Consider the following 22,304-nt stretch of genomic DNA (forward strand, 5'->3'; position numbering starts at 1 on the left):
CCTAAATACTACTTTCTCCATTAGATTATCTTTTCTGAATGCATCTAAAAGTCTTGGTTGGCATACCACAATTTAGTACTCAACTGTGTTCTATATTGAATTGTTTGACTTGTTTCACATGTATTTTTTTTAATAAATTTATTTATTTGTTTTTATTTTTGGCTGTGTTGGGTCGTCCTTGCTGTGCGTGGGCTTTCTCTAGTTGCGGTGAGCGGGGCTACTCTTTGTTGCAGTCCGCGGGTTTCTCATTGCAGTGGCTTCTCTTGTTGTGGAGCACAGACTGTAGGTGCACGGGCTTCAGTAGCTGTGGCACGTGGGCTCAGTAGTTGTGGCTTACGGGCTCCTGAGCACAGGCTCAGTAGTTGTGGCGCACAGGCTTAGTTGCTCCATGGCATGTGGGATCCTCCCGGGCCAGGGCTCGAACCCGTGTCCTTTGCATTGGCAGTCAGATTCTTAACCACTGCACCACCAGGGAAGCCCTCACATGTATTTTTCTTCTTAGTAGATTGTAAACCTCATCTAGGGGCAGGGCCGTTTCTCATACTTCAGGATCCCCCAGAAATGAGCGCCTGCTGAGGTGAAACGAATGGCTGGTCTGAGTAAGGGGGAGGGGGCAGCTTGCTTCTGTATCACAGCTCTGAAAACACAGCTACAGGCCTGCAGGGGAGAAGCCGTTAGCTTGCCCTTTCCCCTGCTGGCTGCCATTTCTAACACCCTGAGCTGATCTTCCCATCAAGAAAGCTTTTTCCGATTTTTCTTTTGGAGCAATCATTTCTTTCCAAGAGTTATTTTTTTTGGCACTCTCTTCCGTCCCTACCTGTCTGAAAGCTCCTTGAATGCAGGATCTACCATTAATGCATTTTTGTCTCCTGTCACACTCCCAAAGCACCTGGCACCTGACTTAGCCGGTGGAAGGAAAGGACCAGCAGTTCCCTACCAACCCCATCTCCCGCCTGGCTCGACGCAGAAAGCGGGGTGCATCAGAACTGTCTCCTGTCCGGCCGGGTGGGACGCCTATGAGGCTCACTGCAATGGCCTTTGGCACAAGACCTCAGCCTGGGCAGTTAGCCGCACGCTCTCCGGCCCATCATCACTGCCCCGGGTTGCTCCTTAGGAGGACACTAAGCAGGTTTGGGAAAACTAATTAAAAGCTGCGACTTTCAACCACTCTCCACAGAGACGCTGGGATTCGGCGAAGCTGGAGAAGTATAAGCAATCGACATCGACCGCAAAGCCAGCAGGCAGAATCTGCTCGGTTTCCACCGCCCGGACGCGGCTTGCTTTCTACAAAGCCTACTCACGGCAACTGTACGGATCAGCCAATCACACAACCCGAGACGGCGTGGTCGCCAATTGGAAGGTGGAGAAGGCGGAGCCGAAGCCTTGATTAGCATCGGTCTGGGACGGGGGGCGGGGCCCAGAGGCCTGGCAGCGCCGCGTCTGAAGAGGCTTCAAGTTGCGAGGCCGAGCACCGACGGCCATGTTTATTTCTGGCAGGTCAGCTGACTTGGACTAGCTCAGGGCCAACACGTAGGCGGTACCCCTTTTCTCTGGGGAGCGGTGAGGCCCCTCCCCTCACACACTTCCCATCTCTCCGCGCGCGCCCCCGCCTTCTCGGTGAGCCTGTTTGGCGGGAAGTTGGCTTAGTTGGCCTACCTGTGGCTTAGCGGGTTCTAAGGTCCCCGCCTTGTTTCTCCCCAGAAGCTTCTCAATCTTTCCTCGGTGATCTCGGCATAAGGCATAGTACCCCTTCGCACGGAGGACGCCATGGCTCCCAGGAAACGCCCAGAAACCCAGAAGACCCCCGAGGTGGTTGTGCGCCCCAAGAGCAAGAGGAACAGAAGCCCCCGGGAGCTGGAGCCCGAGGCCAAGAAGCTCTGTTTGAAGGGCCCCGGTACTGCCTGCGCCTGCTGCTTTAATTAATTACGCCATTTGGGGTTCTCACACAGGAGGCTGGAGTGGGGGATGGGTGCGCCTGGGTCCCCGAGGCTGTCCCAAATTTTGAACGCCTCAGGCTGTGCATTTTGTCTGCAGGTCCTTTGACACCTTAGAGCTTGGGCTTAACCTCCCTCAGGTGACAGGAAGAGGCAGATGAGCTCCATTACAACAGACACAACGGACTTTTCAAATTCCTTGTTTGTACCAGAATTTTTACACACTGAGGACTGCTTAAGATAATCCTACCTTGCCTAGTGGTGTGTGTACTTAATTTCTCTAGTCACGATTGCTAGCTGTGTGTCCTTGGTTTAACTGCGGGAAACCTCCATTTCCCTCCTTCCTTCCTTCGAAAACTCATTCTTAGGGGTTTATTGGGGCTTGAACCTGGGGCTGTAAGGAATGTAGGGAACTCAAAAGACAGGGGTTGTTGATGAAGTGTTTTTTTGTTCATGAGAAGAATGAATTGGTTGTCACGAGGCGGGATTCATAGAGATCAGGTCCTCAAATACATGTTGGTAATCCAGAGTTGCTTTATTCCTATTCTAGGTGGATCTACCTTCCCAAAAGTAGTCTAGCGAGTTTAGCGCCACACCAGACCCTGTGGATCCTGCTGTTTTTAAGGAGAAGAGATTGGACTTAGGGCCAACCACTGGTCACCTCTACATTATTTTAATATAGGATTTAAAGAAACTGCTTTTCCCAAGAAGTCACTTCTATGCTGTCCTAAAATCTTTTTATTGTGCTTTATATATAACTTTTAAGTTGTCACCCAACCCTATCACTAGTTTTCCAGCCCAAACTGGGAAGAGTTCTGCAGTTCTCATGTGTTTCTTTGGCTCAGTTCTCAGGAACCCTGCAAGATCATAGTTTCACTTCAGAAGTACTATTTTGGGGAATGTTTTTTGGAAGGGGCTGAATCCCTACTCACTATTTATTTGTTGTGCTGGATGAGACTGAGCAGAACGTGGAAAAACCTTAGGAGATGATAAGAGAGATTGTCTATGCTGAATGAAGCAACAAGGCTTTCTTTCTGGGATGTTTCAGCAGAAAAATCTTTGAGTGAGATTGGAGCGGAAAATATGTGTCTGTTCTGCTTGGCAGGTCCTAGCAGAAGATTTGACTCAGGCTGCCTTTGGGCGGGGTTGGCTAGCCTGCGGGTCCCGCCGCCATGCAGCATCGTCAGGGCCCTCCACCAGCATAAGCTGGGCACAGCTGCCTGGCCATCACTACAGCAGGTGAGGCGTTTCCTGGCTGAAGAGCTCAAGGGTTTGCATGGTGCCTTTTTTTTTTTTTTTTTACTGCTGGATGGTCCAAAATTAGACGCTGGGTTGGTTCAGTGGGTCGTCAGAGTGGTCAGATCACCCCCACCTTGGTGACTCCTGGGCACTCAGCCATGTAGAAGTACCTACTGGGCACTCAGCCATGTAGAAGTCCTCTTCTGTAGGGGGGCCCAGCAGGAATGCACCCTGCCTCCTTGCCTTCCATGACGAGATCATGTATATTGCAAATATTTTTATGCACAGAGTCAGGCAGTTATTTTTCCTTTAGTGGGAGGAGCTGACCCCACTTATGTATGCGGGAGTCAGAGATTGGCAATTTACCCTTATGTTTTAATTCAACTTAATTTTTTTCTCTCTGTATCAGGGTCTCCAGCAGTCCTTTTTGAACTCTCTGGCTTCTTACCGGATATTCCAAAAGGCTGCCCCTTTTGACAGGAGGGCCACATCCCTGGCGTGGCACCCAACTCACCCCAGCACCCTGGCTGTGGGTTCCAAAGGGGGAGATATCTTGCTCTGGAACTTTGGCATAAAGGACAAACCCACCTTCATTAAAGGGGTGAGCAGCTCCCTGTGCCAGACGTTAGTGCTGAAGAAGTGTTTGTTGAAGGGATGAAAAGTCATCCGGTAACAAGGAGATAATTGGGATCAAAAATAACTGGGGGTATTTTCAAACGAGTCAGTGGTGATGATACTCAACTCTTTATTGAACACCTGCCCTTAAGATATTAGAAAGTATGAAATATTGATCACCCTCGTAAGTCACCTAGAATCTAAGCCCTTTCTTACCTCCTTGACCTCGTCTTGTACTACTGTCTTTCCTCATTTCCTGTGCTTTAGCCATACTAGCTATTTCTATTCCTGAAACTGAGTCTTTGCACTTGCTGTGCCCTTTGACCGGAGTGCTCTTTCCCACGGTTTTCTCATGGCTGGCTCCCTCTCATCATTCAGGTCTCGGCTCAGTATATTTCTTCAAAAAGGCTATTACTGACCACTCTGCCTAATCACTAATGACTCCCTGTCTCATTATCCTGCTTCACTTTTCCCCCACAATGTTTATCAATATCTGAAATGTTTTACTTATTTGTATGTCTTTACCCACTGGAAGGTAAGCTCCATGATGGCAGGGACCTTGTTTTTCTGATTTACCACTGTATCCCCAGTACCTAAAACAATGTTTGGCCGAGATAGCTGCTTTGTATTTGTTGAATGAGTGCGGGGTTTGGAGTATAACTGGATAGGTGGGATGTCTTCCTACAAGATAACTAACAATACAGCAGTACAGATGCTAAATGCTACAGAACATGAGAGAAGGAAGAACCTCTTGTGAATTAGAGTCAATAGAGGTTTCATGGATGAGCGAGGAGTGAGGAAGAACAATATTTAAATGGAGAGAAAAGGAGGAAAGGCAGAGTGTGTTTGGGGCAAGGTTTGGCCAACAGCTTTTTAGGGATGGTTTTAATTGTGCTAGTGTTTGTCATCAGTCGCTGAAGGGTGAGGGTATTGGCCCCTCCACCAAAGACAAGACCCTTAGCTTGCCCAGCTGGGGACTTGACATTGGAGGGCTATACTGTGAAAGGTGACGCTCTGGGTTTAGAGCAGGAGCCACAAATTCACATGCCTAAAGAAGCCAGACAGATAAAAGAATGATGTAGGATGGTGGTTAGTGGTAAATTGGAGATGGTTGACAGGTGAGAATCTAGGTCCTGAGGTATCAGATCTGATTTTTTCAAATGAAGACTGAAATGTTCTGACTTTTAAAAATTGTAATGAAACACATATAAAATTTACCATCTTAACCATTTTTAAGTGTACAGCTCAGTGGCTTTAAGTACATTTACATTCTTGTGTAACCAGTCTCCAGAACTTTTTCATCTTGCAAAACTGAAACTGTGTAGCCATTAAACACTAATTCCCCATTCCTCCTTCCCTCCAGACCCTGGCAACCACATTCTGCTTTCTGTCTCTATGATTTTGACTAAGTATCTCATACACGCGGAATCAGACAGTATTTGTCCTTTTGTGACAGGCTTATTTCACTTAGCACAGTGTCCTCAAGTTTTATCCATGTTGCAGCATGTGTCAGAATTTTCTTCCCTTTTAAGGCTGAATAATATTCCACTGTATGTATGTACCACATTTTGTTTATCCATTCATCTGTTGATGGACATTTGGGTTGCTTCCACCTTTTGGCTTTTGTGAATAATGCTGCTGTGAACGTGGTTGTACAGATAGCTCTTCGAGCCCCAGCTTTCAGTTCTTTTGGTTATGTACCCATAGTGGAATTGCTGCATCACATTGTAACTCTATTTTTCATTTTTTGAGGAACCACCATACTGTTTTCCATAGAGGCTGTACCATTTTACATTCCAGCCAACAGTACACAAGGGTTTCAATTTAAAATATCCTGGTTTTTAATGTTGGGAACTAAATGAAATTGAACATGGTCTGTAGCTAAACAAAACACATTTGTGAACTGGATTCTGCATTAGCTTACTGTTTTTCTACCTCAGGTTTAGAGGCCAAAGATAAACCCAGGATGAGTTCTTTTAAGTGGGGGGTTTGGAGAGCAGCTCAACAGAAAAGGCCAGGGTAGGCAGGCTTGAAGATTAGGATTCAAGGTATGACATCAGTGTTCAAGAAAATAAGTGCCTGAAGCCCAAAGGAAGGCAGCCAGGGGATTACTTGGTGGTCTGTCTACCCAGCTGGTGAGACAGGGGACCCCCAGGAGGGGTAGCTTTAAGTTGAAGTCAGAACCCAGAGCTCAGGCAGGAGGAGATTGGTTTTTTTCCTAGGCATCCAGGACATGGGAATAGAGAAATTTAAGAAACAGCCTAAGAGTGTCCTAGGGAAGAGTTTCCTGACTAAAAGGGGAATGATAACTGCTTTGAACTTGTGTCAGGCTGAAGCTGCTTTTGGTTTATATCACCCTTTATTATGATGTGCATTTAAGTGAAGTTTCCTTACACACTGTTGTGGAGATTGGTCTGGGCATTTGAACTCTGTGACTAGTAGGGAGCTAGGTTGTAGCAGGAGAAGGGTATGTGGTCTGGAGAACTGTCTGTTTTTACTCCCAGGAACTGACAGCAGAAAGTTGATTTGAGACCAGTGACTGAGGGAGCAGCAGTGCTTCATTTTGTCATTTCTTTAGTCATCTGACCTTGGCTCTGATCTTAATCTTTCAGGCCCTTGGCGAGGGGACATGTATTACATTTTCAAAATGAAGATTATTTTATTCTCATTGTAAAAATGACCTGTGCTCATTGTAAGAAATTCAGGCAATACAGAAAAAAGTATAAAGAATAAAGTAACTATTACCTGAAATCCCCATTTGGGGCATCTTTATGTACGTGTATATACTGTTATACACACCCGTTCTTCTACTTATATTTTTATGTAAATATTCTATCCTAGAATCTGTTGTATTTTACTTATTAGATCATATCCTAGTTTAGTCATCTTGTACCAGATGACGACCACTTAAAAATATCTTATTTCCTGGACTTCCCTGGCGGTCCAGTGGTTAAGACTCCATGCTTCCACTGCAGGAGGCACGGGTTCGAGCCCTGGTCGGGGAACTAAGGTTCCCACATGCTACTGGGCATGGCCAAAAATAAATAAATAAAATTTAAAAATATGTATCTTATTTCCTTTTTTTGGTAATGCCTTTGGTTTTGGTATCAGGGTAATGTAGACCTCATGTAAAGAGTTGGGAAGTATTCCCTCCACTTGAATTTTCTGGAATAATTTGTGTAGAATTGGTACTATTCCTTTCTTAAATTTTTCATAGGATTCACTAGTGAAGCCATCTGGGCCTGGAGTTTTCTTTGTTGGAGGGTTTCTAACTATATATTCAATTTCTTAATAGATACAGGGCAATTTAGGTTATCTATTTCTTCTTGAAGGAGCTTGGTAGTTTCTTTCAAGTAATTTGTCCACTTTATCTAAGTTTTTGAATTTAGTGGTGTAAAGTTGATCATAGTATTCCCTTTTTATCCTTTTAACATCCATAGGATCTGTAGTAATGTCCTCTCTCATATTTCTTGATATTGGTAATTTGTGTCTTCTCTTTTTTTTTTCCCTGATCAGTCTTGTTAGAGGATTATCAATTTTGTTGATATTTTCAAAGAACCAACTTTTAGTTTCATTGGTTTTTTTCTCTGTTGTTTTTCTGTTTTCTTTTTTGTTGATTTTTGTTGTATTATTTTCTTTCCTATGCTTACTTTGGGTATAATTTGCTTTTCTTTTTCTGGTTTCTTAAGATAGAAACTTGAATTGTTTATTTGAGACCTTTCTTTTCTAATATACCATTTAATGCTATACATTTCCCTCTATTTCTTTAACTGCATCTCACAGATTTTGTTGTGTTTTTGTTTCCATTCAGTTCAAATTATTTTCCAAATTCTTTATGATTTCTTCTTTGACCTATGGGTTATTCTGAAGTATTTTGTTTAATTTCCAAATATTTGGGCATTGTTGAGATATCTCCCTGTTATTGATTTCTAGTTCAATGCTGTTACGAACAAAAGACATTTTATGTGATTTCAGTCATTTTATATTTTTTATTTGTATTTTGGCTGAGCATATGGATTATCTTAGTGAGTTTTCCGTTTGCATTTGAAAAAAAATGTGTATTCTGCTGTTTGGGGGTGAATTTTTTTTTTTCTTCCTGTGGCTGCACTGCACAGCATGTGGGATCTTAGTTCCCTGACCACGGATAGAACCCATGCCACCTGCAGTGGAAGGATGGAGTCTTAATCACTGGATTGCCAGGGAAGTCCCTGTTTTGGGGTGAATTATTCTCTAAATGTCAGTTAGGCTAAGTTGGTTTATAGTGGTGTTTAAATGTTCTGTATCTTTTTTTTTTAATGTTCTGTATCCTTATTGATTTTATGTCTCATCAATTATTGAGAGAGGAATATTGGAATCTTCAACTATAAAATTGTGGTTCTGTCTATTTTCCTTTAGTTTTTGCTTCAAGCATTTGGAAACTCTGTTATTAGGTGCTTACACATTTAAAATTATGTCATTTTGATGAATTGACAACTTTGTCATTGTGAGATGTCTCCCTTTACCCCTGGTAATATTTCTTGTTCTGAAATCTTTGTTTGATATTAATGTAGCCACTGCAGCTTTTTTATCATTAGTATTTGCATTGTATATCCTTTTTCATCCTTTTATTCTTAATGTATTTGTGTATTTGTATATAAAATGAGTTTCCTGTAGATAGCATGTAAAAAAAAATCCAATCTGGGAATTCCCTGGTGGTCCAGTGGTTAGGACTCCTAAAACTAATACAGTGTTATATGTCAATATCTCAGTAATTTTTTAAAAAGTTACATTTAAAATAAAGTTAACCCGTGGGAAATTCCCTGGTAGTCCAGTGGTTAAGACTTGGTGCTTTCACTGCTGAGGGCCTGGGTTCAATCCGTGGTTGGGGAACTAAGATCCCACAAGCCACATGGTGGCACAGCCAAAAAAAAAAAAAAAAAAACCAATCTGACAGTCTCTACCTTTTAATTGGAGCATTTGACCATTTACATTTAATATGATTATAAATATGATAGGGTTTAAGTCTGTTATCTTGTATTTCTATTTGTCCCGTTGCTTTGCTCCATTTTTCTTTTTTTCTTGTCTTCTTTTTGGTTGAGTACTTTTTATGATTCCATTTTATCTCCACTATTGGATTATTAGTTACACTTCTTTTCCTTTCTCTTTTCTCTCTTTTAGTAGTTGTTCTTGGGTTTATAATGTACATCTCTTTTATTTGACCACACAGCTTGTGGGATCTTAGTTCCCTGACTAGGGATTGAACCTGGGCCCTTGGCAGTGAAAGTGAGGAGTCCTAACCACTGGACCACCAGGGAATTCCCCACAATGTACATCTTTAATGTAAGAGAGAACCTTCAAATAATGTTATACCACTTCACATGTATTGTAAGACTTTTACAACTATATATTTACTTCTGTTTTCTCCCTTCTGTCATTGTCCTACGTTTTACTTCTACATATGTTATAAACCCTAGATTTTTTTTTGCTTTACACAATTATCTTTTTGTTTTTGTTTTTTGTTAAATCTTTATTGAGATATAGCTAATATATGATAAACTGCACATGTTTAAAGTGTACGATTTGATGAGTTTTGACATATGTATACAACCATGAAACCATCACCATGATTAAAATAATGAACATATCCATCACCCCCGAAGTTTCCTCACACACCTTGGTAATCCATCCCTTTCTTCCCTCTGTCCTGACACCTGAAAACCATTGATCCACTTTCTATCCCTATTGATAAATTTGCATTTTCAAGACTTTTATATAAATGGCACCATACAATATATACTCTTTTTTTTTTTGGCTTCTTTCATGCAGTATAAATATTTGAGATTCATCTACATTTTTGCCTGTATCAGTAGTAGTTTTTTTCTTTCTGAGTAGTTTTCCAGTGTATTGATATACCACAGTTTATTTATCCATTCACCTGTTGAAGGGCATTTGGACTTTTTCCAGTTATTGACTGTTGCAAATAAAGCTGCTATGAACATTCATGTACAAGTCTTTGTGTGGATGTATGTTTTCATTTTTCTCGAGTAAATACCTAGTTGTGGAATGGCTGGATTGCAGGGCAGGTATCTTTTAAAGATATTTTTTATTTATTTTTATTTTTTAAAATATTTATTTATTTATTTGGCTGTACTGGGTTTTAGTTGTGGCACAAGGGATCTTTGTTGCGGTATGCGGGCTCTTTAGTTGCAGCATGCGAACTCTTAGTTGCAGCATGTGATCTAGTTCCCTGACCAGGGGTCGAACCCAGGCCACCTGCATTGGGAGCATGGAGTCTTAGCCACTGGACCACCAGGGAAGTCCCTAAAGATATTTTTTTAATTTTTTTTTTTAATATTTACTTTCTTTATTATTATTATTTTATTTTTTTTGGCTGCATCAGGACTTAATTGGGGCATGTGGGATCTTCGTTGAGGCACACGAGATCTTTCATTGCGGCACGGGCTCTCTTGTGGCGCATTGGCTTCTCTCTAGTTGTGGCGCTCAGGCTCCAGGGCACGTGGGCTCCAGAGCACGTGGGCCCTTTAGTTTTCAGCAGGCGGGCTCTCTTGTTGAGGGGCACGAGCTCTGTAGTTGCAGCGCATGGGCTTAGTTGCCCCGTGGCATGTGGAATCTTAGTTCCCCGACCAGGGATCGAACCCGTGTCCCCTGCATTGGAAGGTGGATTCTTTACCACTGGACCCAGGGAAGTCCCAAGATATTTTTTAAATGAGAAAAAAACTTTAATATTTACCAACATATTTGCCATCTCCAGGGCTTTTCATTCCTTTGTATGATCCAGACTTCCTTTTGGTAACATTTTCCATTTTCTTTCTGCTTGAAGAGATTCCTTTAACATTTCCTATAATGTAGGTTGGTTGGTGATACATTTTTTCCTTTTGTTTGTCTGAGAAAGTCTTTATTTTGACCCCCCTCCTTTTTTTTTTTTGAAGGTATTTTTGCTGGGTATAGAATTCTAGGTTTATGGGATTTTTTTTTTTCTTTTAGTACTTTAAAGATAATTTCTGATGCAAAGTCTGCTCTCATTCTTATGTTCCTCTTCATGTGATTTTTCTTTTTTTCTTTTGGCTGCTTTAAAAATGGTCCCTTTGTCATCTAAAGTAATATTCACAGGTTCCAGGGATCAGGGCATGGACATGTTGGGGGACCATTATTCAACCTACTCCAGTTAGCATGGGTCTAAGGCAGCCTATAGTTTAGATGTGAGTTGACCTCACCCTGAGGCAGTACCCTTCTGAGGACTACTCAATATTCTGTATATTAAGAATTTTTTCATTCTGGATGGTGAGAATACAGACTGTTCTGAGGATTTCTCCTATTCATTTCTGGTGTTTTTACCTCAGCCTTATATAGTTTCCTTATACACATTTACCCAATAATATTTACTCCAAGGCCTGAGGGGACCCCTCTGAAAATCTCCAGAATGCTATCTCTGTATATCTCCCCCTCCAGCATTTTCCCCCACAAATTCTTGCCCTGTTGGCTTTCCCAAATTGTCACCTCAGCTTAATGAGACTATTAGGCTGTTTGGGTCCTCCCTCCCTGTGCTGCAGCCTGGATACTCTTTCCAAGCAGTAAGCTGGGACAATTGCAGGGCTACCTCATTTCTTTCCCTCTTGTCTTGTGCTGCCTGTTGCCCAATGTCTGAAAACTCATTTCATGTATTTTTTCATTTTTTTTAGTTGTGTAAGGCAGAAGGATATATCTGGTTTCTGACACTCCATCATAGCTGGAAGTAGAAATTCATACTTAACTAATTTTAATAGTTTCTCTGAGGATTTAAATTTTTTTCCTACACAGTCTTGTCATCTACAAATAAATGAGTTTGATTTCTTACTTTACCATTTTTTCACTTCTTTTTTTGCCTTATTTCATTGGCTAACACCTCTGCTACTTTGTTGAATGTTAGCTATAACAGACATCCTTGTCTTGTTCTTGATTATAGAAGGCTTTTATTTTTTGTCATTAAATAAGGTTTCTGCTACTTTTTATTGTGATAATATATACATACATGAAAATTACCATTTTAACCATTTTAAAGTGTACAATTCAGTGGTACTAAGTACATTTACATTGTTGTGCAACCATCACCACTATCCATCTCCAGAACTTTTTCATCCCCAAATAAAACTCTGTACCCATTAAACAATGACTCTCTATTACCGCCCCCCCCGCAGCCCTAGTAATCTGTTTTCTGTCTCTGAATTTCATTATTCTAGGTACTGCATATAAATGGAATCATACAATAAATATTTGTCCTTTGGGGTCTGACTCCTTTCACTTAGCATAATGTTTTCAGGGTTCATCCATGTTATAGCATGTATCAGCACTTTATTCCTTTTTGTAGTTGAATAATATTCAATTGTATGAATACACCAAATTTTGTTTCGCCATTCATCTGTTAATGGACATTTGGATTGTTTCTACCTTTTGCTGTTATGATTCAGCTGCCATGAATGTTCATGTACAAGTTTTTGTTAGAACTGTTTTCAGTTCTTTTGTGTATATGCCTAAGAGCTTGTTTGTTTTTAAAACTTGTTTTTAAATACCTTTTATCAGATTAAGTAAGTTCCTCTTTTATTCGTAGTTTGCCAGAAGCTCTTATCATGAATGATAATTGAATTTCATCAAATACTTTTTTGTCTCTTGAGGTCAGCAATGATTTTCTTCCTCTATTCTATTAATGTGGTAAACTACACTGATTGTTTTTTGTTTGTTTTGGTTTATTAGTTATAGTCAATTTTTTCATTTAAATTTTTTTTCACTCTTTTACCTTTACAGTTATATTTCTAGCAAGTGATACTGTTTCTTTTAAAAACTGTGGGAAAAGCACATAACATAAAATGTATCATCTGAACCATTTTTAAGTGCACTAACACTATATTCACATTGTTTTGCAACAGAGTTCTAGAACTTTTTCATCTTGTAAAACTGAAACTGTGCCCACTGAATAACAGTTCACCATTTCCCCTTCCCTCCAGCCTTTGGCAACCACAGTTCTACTTTCTGCTTCTATGAGCTTGAACTACTTTAGATACCACTAAGTTTTGGTGGTTTTACGGTTTTACTGTGGCTATGTCAGAGAATATTCTTGTAGGAAGTACACAATAAAGTATTTGAGTGTGATGGGACATCATGTTGGCAATTTATTATCAAATGGTTCCAGAAAAACAGTTCTTTGTGCTATTCTTGCAACTCTTCTATGAGTTTGAGATAGTTTGAAAATAAAGTTTAAAAAAAAAAAAAGATTGTTTCTTCCTTAAATATTTAGTACATTCACCACTGAAGCCATTAGGATCTGGAATTTACTTTGCAAGAAAGTTTTTAGTTGTGACTCAATTTCTTTAATAGAAATACCAGAGTATTCAGATTTTTCTATTTCATCTTCTTTCAGTTTGGCAAGTTTGTACTTTTCTAGGAATTTGACGATTTCCTCTAAGTTTTAAAATTTATTGGCAAAAGATTGTTTATGATGTCCTCTTATTATCTTTTAAAATGTCTAAGATTTATATTGATAATCTTTTCCATTCATTAAATTGGTTATTTGTGCCTTCTTGTTTGTTTGGTCATTCTCACCAGGGATTTATCAATTTAATTATATTAGTCTTTTCATGGAACCAACTTTTGGCTTTGTTGATTCTTTCCACAGTGTATTTGTTTATTTCATTAATTTCTGTTCTTTTTTTTTTTCTTTTACTTTCTTTGATTTTAGCTTCTTGTTTGTTTTACAGCTTCTTGAATCATTGATTTTTAGCTTTTTTAACTTTCATTATGAATATGCTCCTATAAATATCTGCATACAAGTTTTTACATCAACATATTCATTTCTCTTGAGTATATATCTCTTGGTGTATATATCTCCTGGGTCATATGGTAACTTTATGTTTAATTTTTTGAGGAATTGCCTGTTTTCCAAAGCAACTGCTCCATTTCACTTTCCCACCAGCAATGTAGGAGGGCTTCAGTTCCTCCACATCCTCACCAACACTTAACTGACAAAAATTGTACATATTTAAGGTGTACCACATGATGTTTTAATACATGTATGTACTGTGAAATGATTACACCATCAAGCTAATTAACATCCATCACCTTAGTTTTTTGTGTGTGTGTGTGCACTCATGCGTGCTGAGAACACTTATCTACTCAGAAAATTTCAAGTATACAGTACAGTATATTAACTATAGTCACCATGCTGTACATTAGATCTCAAGAATAACTGAAACTTTGTACCCTTTGACAAACATCTTCCCATTCGCCTCCCCCCACCCCAGCCCCTGGCAACCACTATTCTACTCTCTGCCTTTGTGAGTTTGACTTCTTTAGATTGCACATGTAAGTGAGATCATTCAGTATTTGTTTTTCTGTGTCTGACGTCCTCCATGTTCATCCATGTTGTTGCAGATGTCAGGATTTCCTTTTTTTTAAGGCTGAATAATATTCCATTATACACACACACACACACACCACATTTTCTTTATCCATTCATTCATCAGCAGACACTTTAGTTGTTTATCTTGGCAATTGTGAATAATGCTGCAGTGAACACAGGAGGACAGAACTCTTTGAGAAACTGATTGCATTTCCTTTTGATATATACCCAGAAATGGAATTACTGGATCATATGGTAGTTCTATTTTTAATTTTTTGAGGAACCTCCATACTATTTTCCATAATGCCTCTACCAATTTACATTCCCATCAACAGTATTCAAGAGTTCCCTTTTCTCCACATCTTGGCCAGCACTTATCGCTTATCTTTTTGATAATAGTCATTCTAACAGGTGTGAGGTGATATCTCACTGTAGTTTTGCATTTCCCTGATGATTAGTGATGTTGAGCACCTTTTCATATACCTGTTGGCCATTTGTATGTATCCTTTGGAAAAATGTGTATTCAAATCCTTTGCCCATTTTTAATCAGATTGTTTTCTTGCTATTGAGTTGTCCGAGTTCCTTATATATTGTTAATATTAACCCGTGATCAGATATATAGTTTGCAGTATCTTCTCCTATTCCATAGGCTGTCTTACAACACTTGTAATTGCCTTTTTGATTATAGCCATCCTAGTGGGTGTGAAATAGTATTTCACTGTGGTTTTGATTTGCATTTCCCTAATGACTAATGATGTTTAGCATCTTTTCATGTGCCACTATTTGTATATCTTCTTTGGAGAAATGTCTGTTGAAATCCTTTGTCCATTTTTTTTTTTTGGCTGCACTGTGCAGCTTGCCAGATCTTAGTTCCCCAACCAGGGACTGAACCCTGGGCCACGGGAGTGAAAGCACCAAGTCCTAACCACTGGACCGTGAGGGAATTCCCTTTGTCCATTTTTAAATTAGGTCTATTTTTTAAATGTATACTAATTACAATTATTTTAAAGCCTGTGTCTAATAGCACCAATACCTGGATCTCCTGTGAGTGTCTTTCAACTATTGTTTTTTCTCTTAGTTATTGGTTATTTGATATTCTGGATAATTTTAGATTTGATGCCAAATATTGCACATAAAAACTTGTAGAGATATAATTTGAAGTTTTGAGTGCTGTTATTTTCCTCCAGAAAGAATTTTTTTCCTCTGGCAGGCAGGTCAGGTGGAATAGATCATCTTAATCTGATCAGCGATTGAAATGATTTGAATCTGGACTTCAGTCTTTGTGAGGGATGGTCTGTTTCCAGTTTGCTCTTATTTTTAGGGTTTCAAGGATCCTAACTGAAAGCTGGGTTTTTTCCAAGACCTCTCCTCCTTGACAGGTCTGAACTCCAGTTTTTGCCCCTCTTGAGACTGACAGAACCTCTGCTCAGCTTCTCAGTCACCACTTTCTTATCTGCATACGCCTCAAGAGGAAACGCAGCATCGAAATGTCAGGCCTACCTCTCTGCTTCTCTTCTCTCTAGGAGGCTGGACTTCAGGTCCTTGATGCCTTGATAGCTCTTCGTTGACTTCAGAAACTTTCCTTTGAAAACGTGTATTTTATCTGTCTTTTCTAGTTTTCCTTGACAGAAGGTTGGCCTGACACCAGCTAACCCACCATCACTGGAATTGGAAGTCTCAAACGTATTTCTTTTTCATATTTTGTCCAGGTTTGGTTAGTCCTTCTCAGTGCAAGAGTTGGTCATAACCATTTAGCCCACCCTTGCTAGAACACTCATGCGTTTTACCTTAAACTGTTTACATCTGTGTTTATTACTAACGCTTTGACATAGGGCCAGTCCTTTTCTTGGAGTCAGTGTTCACTGATAAGGGTTCACCCGGTCTTACATAAACCATATCCATGATGCCTTTTTTATAGGGTCTAGTTTCCATTCCCCAAAAGAGACATCATTTAAAATTAGTTGTGGAGCAATCTGATTGCAGATTCTTTTTAAATTTTTATTACTGTTTCCCACCCTAATTGTTTATAAGTATCTCACCCATGCTTAATTCAACAACTATTATTTTTAGCAAATCATTTTTATCTAGTTTTTCCAAAGTGTTCGTATGGATTTCATAGAAATAACAATAGTCTTTCTTTTTGCACATATTTCATCAGTTTAATTAAATTACATGTTTGATGAAATGTTTTAAGTGTTTAAAGTTTAAATGTTTAATAAATCACATCATGTAAATTAAGTTACATGATTACAGTACATACTACAACTGGCATATATAGGTTTAAGAACAAACACAGCTAACCCTTCGTAAGCATAGAACTCAGCTAGTGGGAGCAGATTATCTTACAGCAGCAAGGGTCTGGTGAACCATGGGCATCAGTTAGAATGTTTTATAGAGGGAATGGAAAGTACCAGTTAGTATGCTGATTGAGTTAAGTGGATGTTGTGTAAGAGGCCTTGTAGAACTAAGGCTGGGCTAGCAACAGCATACGGGAGAAGTGGAGGAGGAGCCTTGAGGATGTAAAGTTCTTAAAACAGTGCTTGATATATAATAAGCACTTAATAAGGTTATGCTACTGATGTTACCATGATTATTTTCATCATCATTGTCTGAGATGTCTGGAAAAAAACAGGAAGGAGCTCAGATCTGACATCAGCCCTCCTAACCCAGCCACTGTTCCAAGCTGAAGCTCTTCTGAAAAGAGCACTTATATCATAAACAGATTATGGTACATCCACACAATGGAATACTCAGCAATAAAATGGAACGAACTATAGATACAGACAGCAAGTTGGATGAAACTCAAGGGCATTACACTGAGTGAAATGAAAGAAGCCAGTCTCAAAAGGCTGCATACCGTATGATTCATTTATATGAGTCTGTCAAAGGCAAAACTATTGTATAGTGATAGAGAATGGATCAGCGGTTGCCAGGGGATAGGAGTGTGGGGGGGGGGAGGATGGGACTACAGCGGGAGAGTGCAAGGGATTTTTGGGGAAGTGACACAACTGTCCTGCACCCTAATTTTGGTGGTGGTTATTCAAATCTATACATGTGTTAAAATTCATAGAACTGTATACCAAAAACAACAAATTTACTGTATGTTAATTAAAAAGTATAAAATTAAAACTAAAACCTTAAGAAACAGAGTACTGTGGAGAGCATCCTACTGTCGAGGCATCTAAACTGGCCTGGCCCCAAGTGCAGTCTGGCTGGCTCTTGTGTCTGAGCGGAGTATGTGCACCCAGGCTTCGTCCTCTTCTTGGGCCGTTGTCACTCACTGGCTTTTTTCTTCCTTGTGTTAGATTGGAGCTGGAGGGAGCATCACTGGGCTGAAGTTTAACCCTCTCAATACCAACCAGTTTTTCACCTCCTCAATGGAGGGAACAACTAGGCTGCAAGACTTTAAAGGCAACACTCTCCGAGTTTTTACCAGCTCAGGCACCTGCAAGTGAGTAGTTTAACTCAGAGGGGAAAGGGCTTCTAGGCTCTCGGTGTAGTTCTGGCGAGAGCATCCAGGTCCCATTTCTTTTACCCAAACCTGGCACAGGGAAGAAAGGAAAGGTGTTAGCTCCTTTCCACGCTTCCCTCTCTTTCTCAGACTTTTTCTTTAGCTGCCCTTACTCTGGGCCAGGTGGGTTTCTGCTTCAGGGAGTGGTTCTGGAGCTTCAGCTTTTCTCAGCATGGGAAGCTTCAACTCTTCTGTCAGTCATTCCTGTATTAGACTAGACCTTGATTCTCACTGGACAAGTCAACATGGCATTTGCCTAGAAAGCCACTTAAAGCCTGGAGCAGGAATGAAGAACTTAAGATTCCATTCCTTGCATTCACTGGGACGTAATGACCTGACCAGTTCCTTGATGGAAGCTTAAATGGATATAATCATGTCCGTAAAGCACTTTGGACTCCCCAAGAGCAAGTGGCTGGAGAAATTACAAAATGCTTGTCACTTTGATTTCTAGCCAGAGCTACGACTCTGCTCCCTAAGTTATTTGGGGGTGTGGGGGTCTAACTAGTACTGGGCTGCCCCACAGGGGTAAGAAATACAGGAGCAGTAGGACAGGTGACAGAATGGACTTACTCTTCCACAAGAAGCCCTCCCCCTGAAAGATGTTTACAAGGGATGCAAAAGGCAGTGTAGCAAGGATTTGTGGGGAAAAAATGTGAATCTGAGCTCTCCTGGCTGGGCATCAGGATCCCTGAAGCACCCTCCAACCCCATCTCTTCACATCATGTCGTCCGAGGGACAAAAGAGCAAGATACAGCTTCTGAGTTGTGTGTGCCTTTCCCCCTGAATGCTCAGAAGGGGGCAGAAGTTCCTTTCTAGCCAGCTGTGAGGAACAGAGCTGGCCAGTCCCTGTTTGGTGTGTCACATCTCCTTTGGCCCGAAGGGTGGAGAGTGAAGGGAGAAAGCAATACCCGAGTCTTCCTCAGGACCCAGGGCTGAAGGGGGTGAGCCTGCCTGGGGACCTGCCTTATGGCTCTTCAGGGTTTGGCTGCTTCAGGGACTCTCAGTAGCTGAGGCTCCTGGGCCCAGCAGTAACTGGACAAGTTTCTGAGCCCCACCACCCCCATAACCTCTGTGGGGATGGTAGACAAGTCTGAGTGCTCCTCACTGGGAGTCCATGACAGGTTATTCATTCATTCAACAAATATTTTTTGACTGTCTAATATACGTGAGCTGCAACAGTGAATAAATGGAACTTGCCTCTGTCCCCAAGAATCTTACAGCACAGTCTCTCCCTCCAGCTTCTGGTTTTGCAGCCTGGATGTGTCTGTCAAAAGCCGAGTGGTGGTCACAGGAGATAACGTGGGTAACGTGATCCTGCTGAACATGGACGGCAGGGAGGTGCGTTCTCTGGAGCCCAGGTCCTCCCCTTCCCTCCCTGACCCCCAGTCTCGGTTCTGCGCCCCCCCACCCCCACCTGAACCGAGCTCTTCTTTGCAGCTTTGGAATCTGAGAATGCACAAAAAGAAAGTGACCCACGTGGCCCTGAACCCGTGCTGTGATTGGTTCCTGGCCACAGCCTCCGTAGATCAAACAGTGAAAATCTGGGACCTGCGCCAGGTTAGAGGGAAATCCAGCTTCCTCTACTCGCTGCTGCACAGGCATCCCGTCAATGCAGGTGTGATATACCAGACCTCGTCCTTCCTGCAGACCCTGCTGACCCGACCGCTTCAGGGGTTTTCCCTCAAAGTGTAGAAGCCACTAGGCCAAACCTTTATACCCCTGATAGCATCGGCCAAGCTGAAGTCCTGAAGCCTTTCTGACTCTAGCTGCTCGTATCAGCTGCTGAGCCTGTAGGATGTTTTTGTTCGCAGCCCAGATTCACCTCCCTTCCACCTGTCTCTAGAAAGGAGAGGGAGGGAGGGTGCCCCTGCAAGAGGCCTGTGAGGGCCAGGACAACAGGGGGCCCGTGGTTCCCCGAGCTCAGGGGCTTTTCACTTTGCCAGCTCATTTCAGTCCCGACGGTGCTCAGCTCCTGACCACTGACCAGAAGAGTGAGATCCGGGTTTACTCTGCCTCCCAGTGGGACTGCCCCCCAAGCCTGATCCCACACCCTCATCGCCACTTCCAGCACCTGACACCCATCAAGGTAAGTAATGGAGGGAAGGGAGCTGTGATCGTGGGATGGATCAGGTCTACCAGGGTGGGGAGAATGGGGCAGATACAGAAGCCTTCAATGCTAGACCTCTTCCTGCACTGACACAAAGCAGTCTCTTATTCTATGGCTCTCTCTGCACCTTTTGTCCAGCTCTGTGATCCCATTTTGCTGAGTTTTCTTCATGTCTCTTTGATAAGCTTATTTCCCTGAGTTTTTTCCACGCAGCCCAGATCTCACTGTGGGCACTTTCTGAGATCCTAACCCTCTGTTCTGCCCTTAGTTTCAGTTACCTGTGTGTGCAACTGATCTGCAAGCTAACCTTAGCCCTCATTAGCGGCTTCTCTAGCCTCAGTCCCTAAGGCTTACAGTCTTCAAGTCCTGTGATTCTTTCCTGCTCGTGCCCCAAGCAGTCTGAACTCTTGCCAGTCCTTCTGCTTTACCAGTATATATTCTCTTCTAGAACCACAGTCCCTCTTCAGACCTCCAGATCTCATGCCTGTACTTCTTTAGTCAGTATAGCATAGTTCAGGCAAGAGGACACCCGTGGGGTTAGAATCCTTGAGCAAATTACTCAAATTTTGGATCCCAGTTTCCTGGTCTATAAAAAGCGAATAATAGTATCTGACTGACAAGGTGGTTGTTGAGGATAAATCCTTGTACTTAAAGCACGTGGCAACATGCTTAGCGCCTAGTAAGTACTCAGTAAACAGTGATTACTTGGTAGTAGAGTGGCCCCCACGTACCTCAAATCAAATCCAAGCTCTCAGTAACATCAGGGTCCTTTAGCAGTTGGTGTTCCCCATTGATCCTTCCTTCCTTATCTCCCACTTGGTATCCAGCCAGCCCAACCAACAGCAGCCCAGGTGTGACTTGTTTGTGACTTATTTCCAAGCCACTGCCGGGAGCACTTCTTCCTTCCTGCTAACCATGTCTTTTCTCCTTCAGAACTTCCTTGAACAGCTTTCTTGGGAAAATCCCGTCGAGTTCTGTCACCCCAGTAACTGCCAGATTTGTTGTGAGCAGGGTGACCTGAGGAACACAGGTGTCCCCCCTTCTCAGTCACTAGCCATTTTCTACTCAACTCATTGACGTTGATGGAGGAGGGAGAGTAGTGGGATTACTTCAGAACTTATTAAGTCCTATTTGGTTTTGGTTACCAGAGGCATTTCGCTTTGTTGCAGGCTTACCTCTTCGGTTCATGTCTGGGTCGGGCTGATGTTAAAACATTTATCAGTTGGTATGATCTCAGGAAATGCAAAGGAGAGAGAAGGCCTGAAGGTGTCCTAAGGGTCAGGGAGGCCAGCTGGGGATTTTAAATTTGCAACGGTAGATGCACACGCACTTGAAAACCATTCTTGTTGTTTCATGTAGGGTCTTATCTCCATTATTAAATTGTGGGCAATTGTATTAACAATTGTTGTTAGTGGCAAAGATACTTTTGATGTCCCTCTTGACAGTGTTCTGCGTTTACTCTTGTGACCTGCCTCTCCATCTCCTAGGCAACCTGGCATCCTCGGTACAACCTCATTGTCGTGGGCCGATACCCAGATCCTAATTTCAAAAGTTGTACCTCCCATGAATTAAGGACGATCGATGTGTTTGATGGAAGCTCAGGAAAGATGATGTATCAGCTGTATGACCCAGAATCTTCTGGTATCATGTCGGTGAGGCTTGGGCCCTCAAATAATAATGGGAGGAAGCAGGGATTCACCCTACCTTATTGGATCAAAAACGACCAGAAATTAATCCTCATGTGCCCTTCTCCCAGTACCTTCATTCCCTCCTCATGCTTATCCCCTTGTCTCTGCAGCTCAATGAGTTCAATCCCATGGGGGACACACTGGCCTCTGTGATGGGTGAGTGAATCTCAGGCTGGTAAAGCCCACCCTACTCCCCAAGGTTCAGGGCAGGCTAACCTCAGCTTAGTGCTGCTCCATTCACCCTAGGGTCGTAGTCAGTAAAGATGACGACCAGGGGACAGCGGGCTCTTCGGCCTAGGCCCTCCATCCCTCTTGCTTTGTCTTGGTCACAGCAGTGCCTGGCTGCTGCCCAGTTTCCTGGCACCTCCTTACCAAATCCTAGGTTCCCCACGCCAGCCCCAAGTTTTCAGAGGCTGATAATGGAAGGTAAGAGTCAGACTGGTCTCACTCCTCCTAGGTTATCACATTCTCATCTGGAGCCAGGAGGAAGCTGGGAAGCGGAAATGAAAGACATTAATGAAGGTGGGGGCCAAGCAAGGGCTTGGAGCCCCATGAGAACAAGTTCTGCGAGAAGAGGCGGCTTCGTGTTAAAGGGCCAGAGGTATCCGAGTCTCAGGGTTGGCGCAGGGGCACTGGGACTGGGACACGGCATGTGCTGTTCTGGACGTAGCTCCAGAAACTCCAGAGGTGGCGCCCCAGCTGCCCCAAGGGTCCTTGCTATATGTAGCCTGGAGCCAAGCTTCTCTTTCTCCTCTCTGACATGCAGTGGCAGAGGATCAGGTAGTGGTTTTCGATTTGTGCTCACTATTCACATGGCCAATAAAACCATACCCAACTGAGC

General features: G+C 42.2%; 1 protein-coding gene and 1 long non-coding RNA gene across 5 annotated transcripts; one reads left to right on the plus strand and one right to left on the minus strand.

Annotated features, from left to right (window-relative positions):
* Positions 1-1,618: 1,618 nt before the first annotated feature.
* DDB2 (damage specific DNA binding protein 2) lies at positions 1,619-22,302 on the plus strand. Of its 4 annotated transcripts, XM_082410791.1 has the most exons (10): positions 1,620-1,894; positions 3,040-3,173; positions 3,583-3,774; positions 17,463-17,608; positions 18,907-19,006; positions 19,106-19,283; positions 19,612-19,754; positions 21,263-21,427; positions 21,574-21,619; positions 21,921-22,302. In XM_082410791.1, exons 1-10 carry the CDS (start codon positions 1,768-1,770, stop codon positions 21,968-21,970), a joined length of 1,281 nt encoding a protein of 426 aa, XP_082266917.1. In that variant the 5' UTR covers positions 1,620-1,767; the 3' UTR covers positions 21,971-22,302. The 4 variants fall into 4 exon arrangements, with proteins under 4 accessions (XP_082266916.1, XP_082266918.1, XP_082266917.1 ...); XM_082410790.1 differs by having other exon boundaries at positions 1,619-1,894; positions 18,907-19,283; XM_082410793.1 differs by lacking the exon at positions 3,583-3,774.
* Positions 18,791-21,265, minus strand: LOC309636958. The gene is made up of 2 exons (XR_014250329.1): positions 20,507-21,265; positions 18,791-18,982 (listed from the first exon to the last, which is right to left on the minus strand). It is a non-coding gene; the product is annotated as an uncharacterized lncRNA (long non-coding RNA).
* Positions 22,303-22,304: the final 2 nt, after the last annotated feature.

This window comes from Balaenoptera physalus (assembly GCF_965194825.1).
Source record: "Balaenoptera physalus genome assembly, chromosome: 10".
NCBI lineage: Eukaryota > Metazoa > Chordata > Mammalia > Artiodactyla > Balaenopteridae > Balaenoptera > Balaenoptera physalus.

What these genes read in the sequence shown, in the direction of transcription:
- DDB2 (XM_082410790.1), top strand. Translation starts at nt 1,768, where the DNA reads ATGGCTCCCAGGAAACGCCCAGAAACCCAGAAGACCCCCGAGGTGGTT. An exon ending in ACCAGCTCAGGCACCTGCAA is followed by an intron (nt 17,609 to 18,906) that starts GTGAGTAGTTTA and finishes CTCTCCCTCCAG; the next exon opens with CTTCTGGTTTTGCAGCCTGG. An exon ending in CACACTGGCCTCTGTGATGG is followed by an intron (nt 21,620 to 21,920) that starts GTGAGTGAATCT and finishes CACTCCTCCTAG; the next exon opens with GTTATCACATTCTCATCTGG.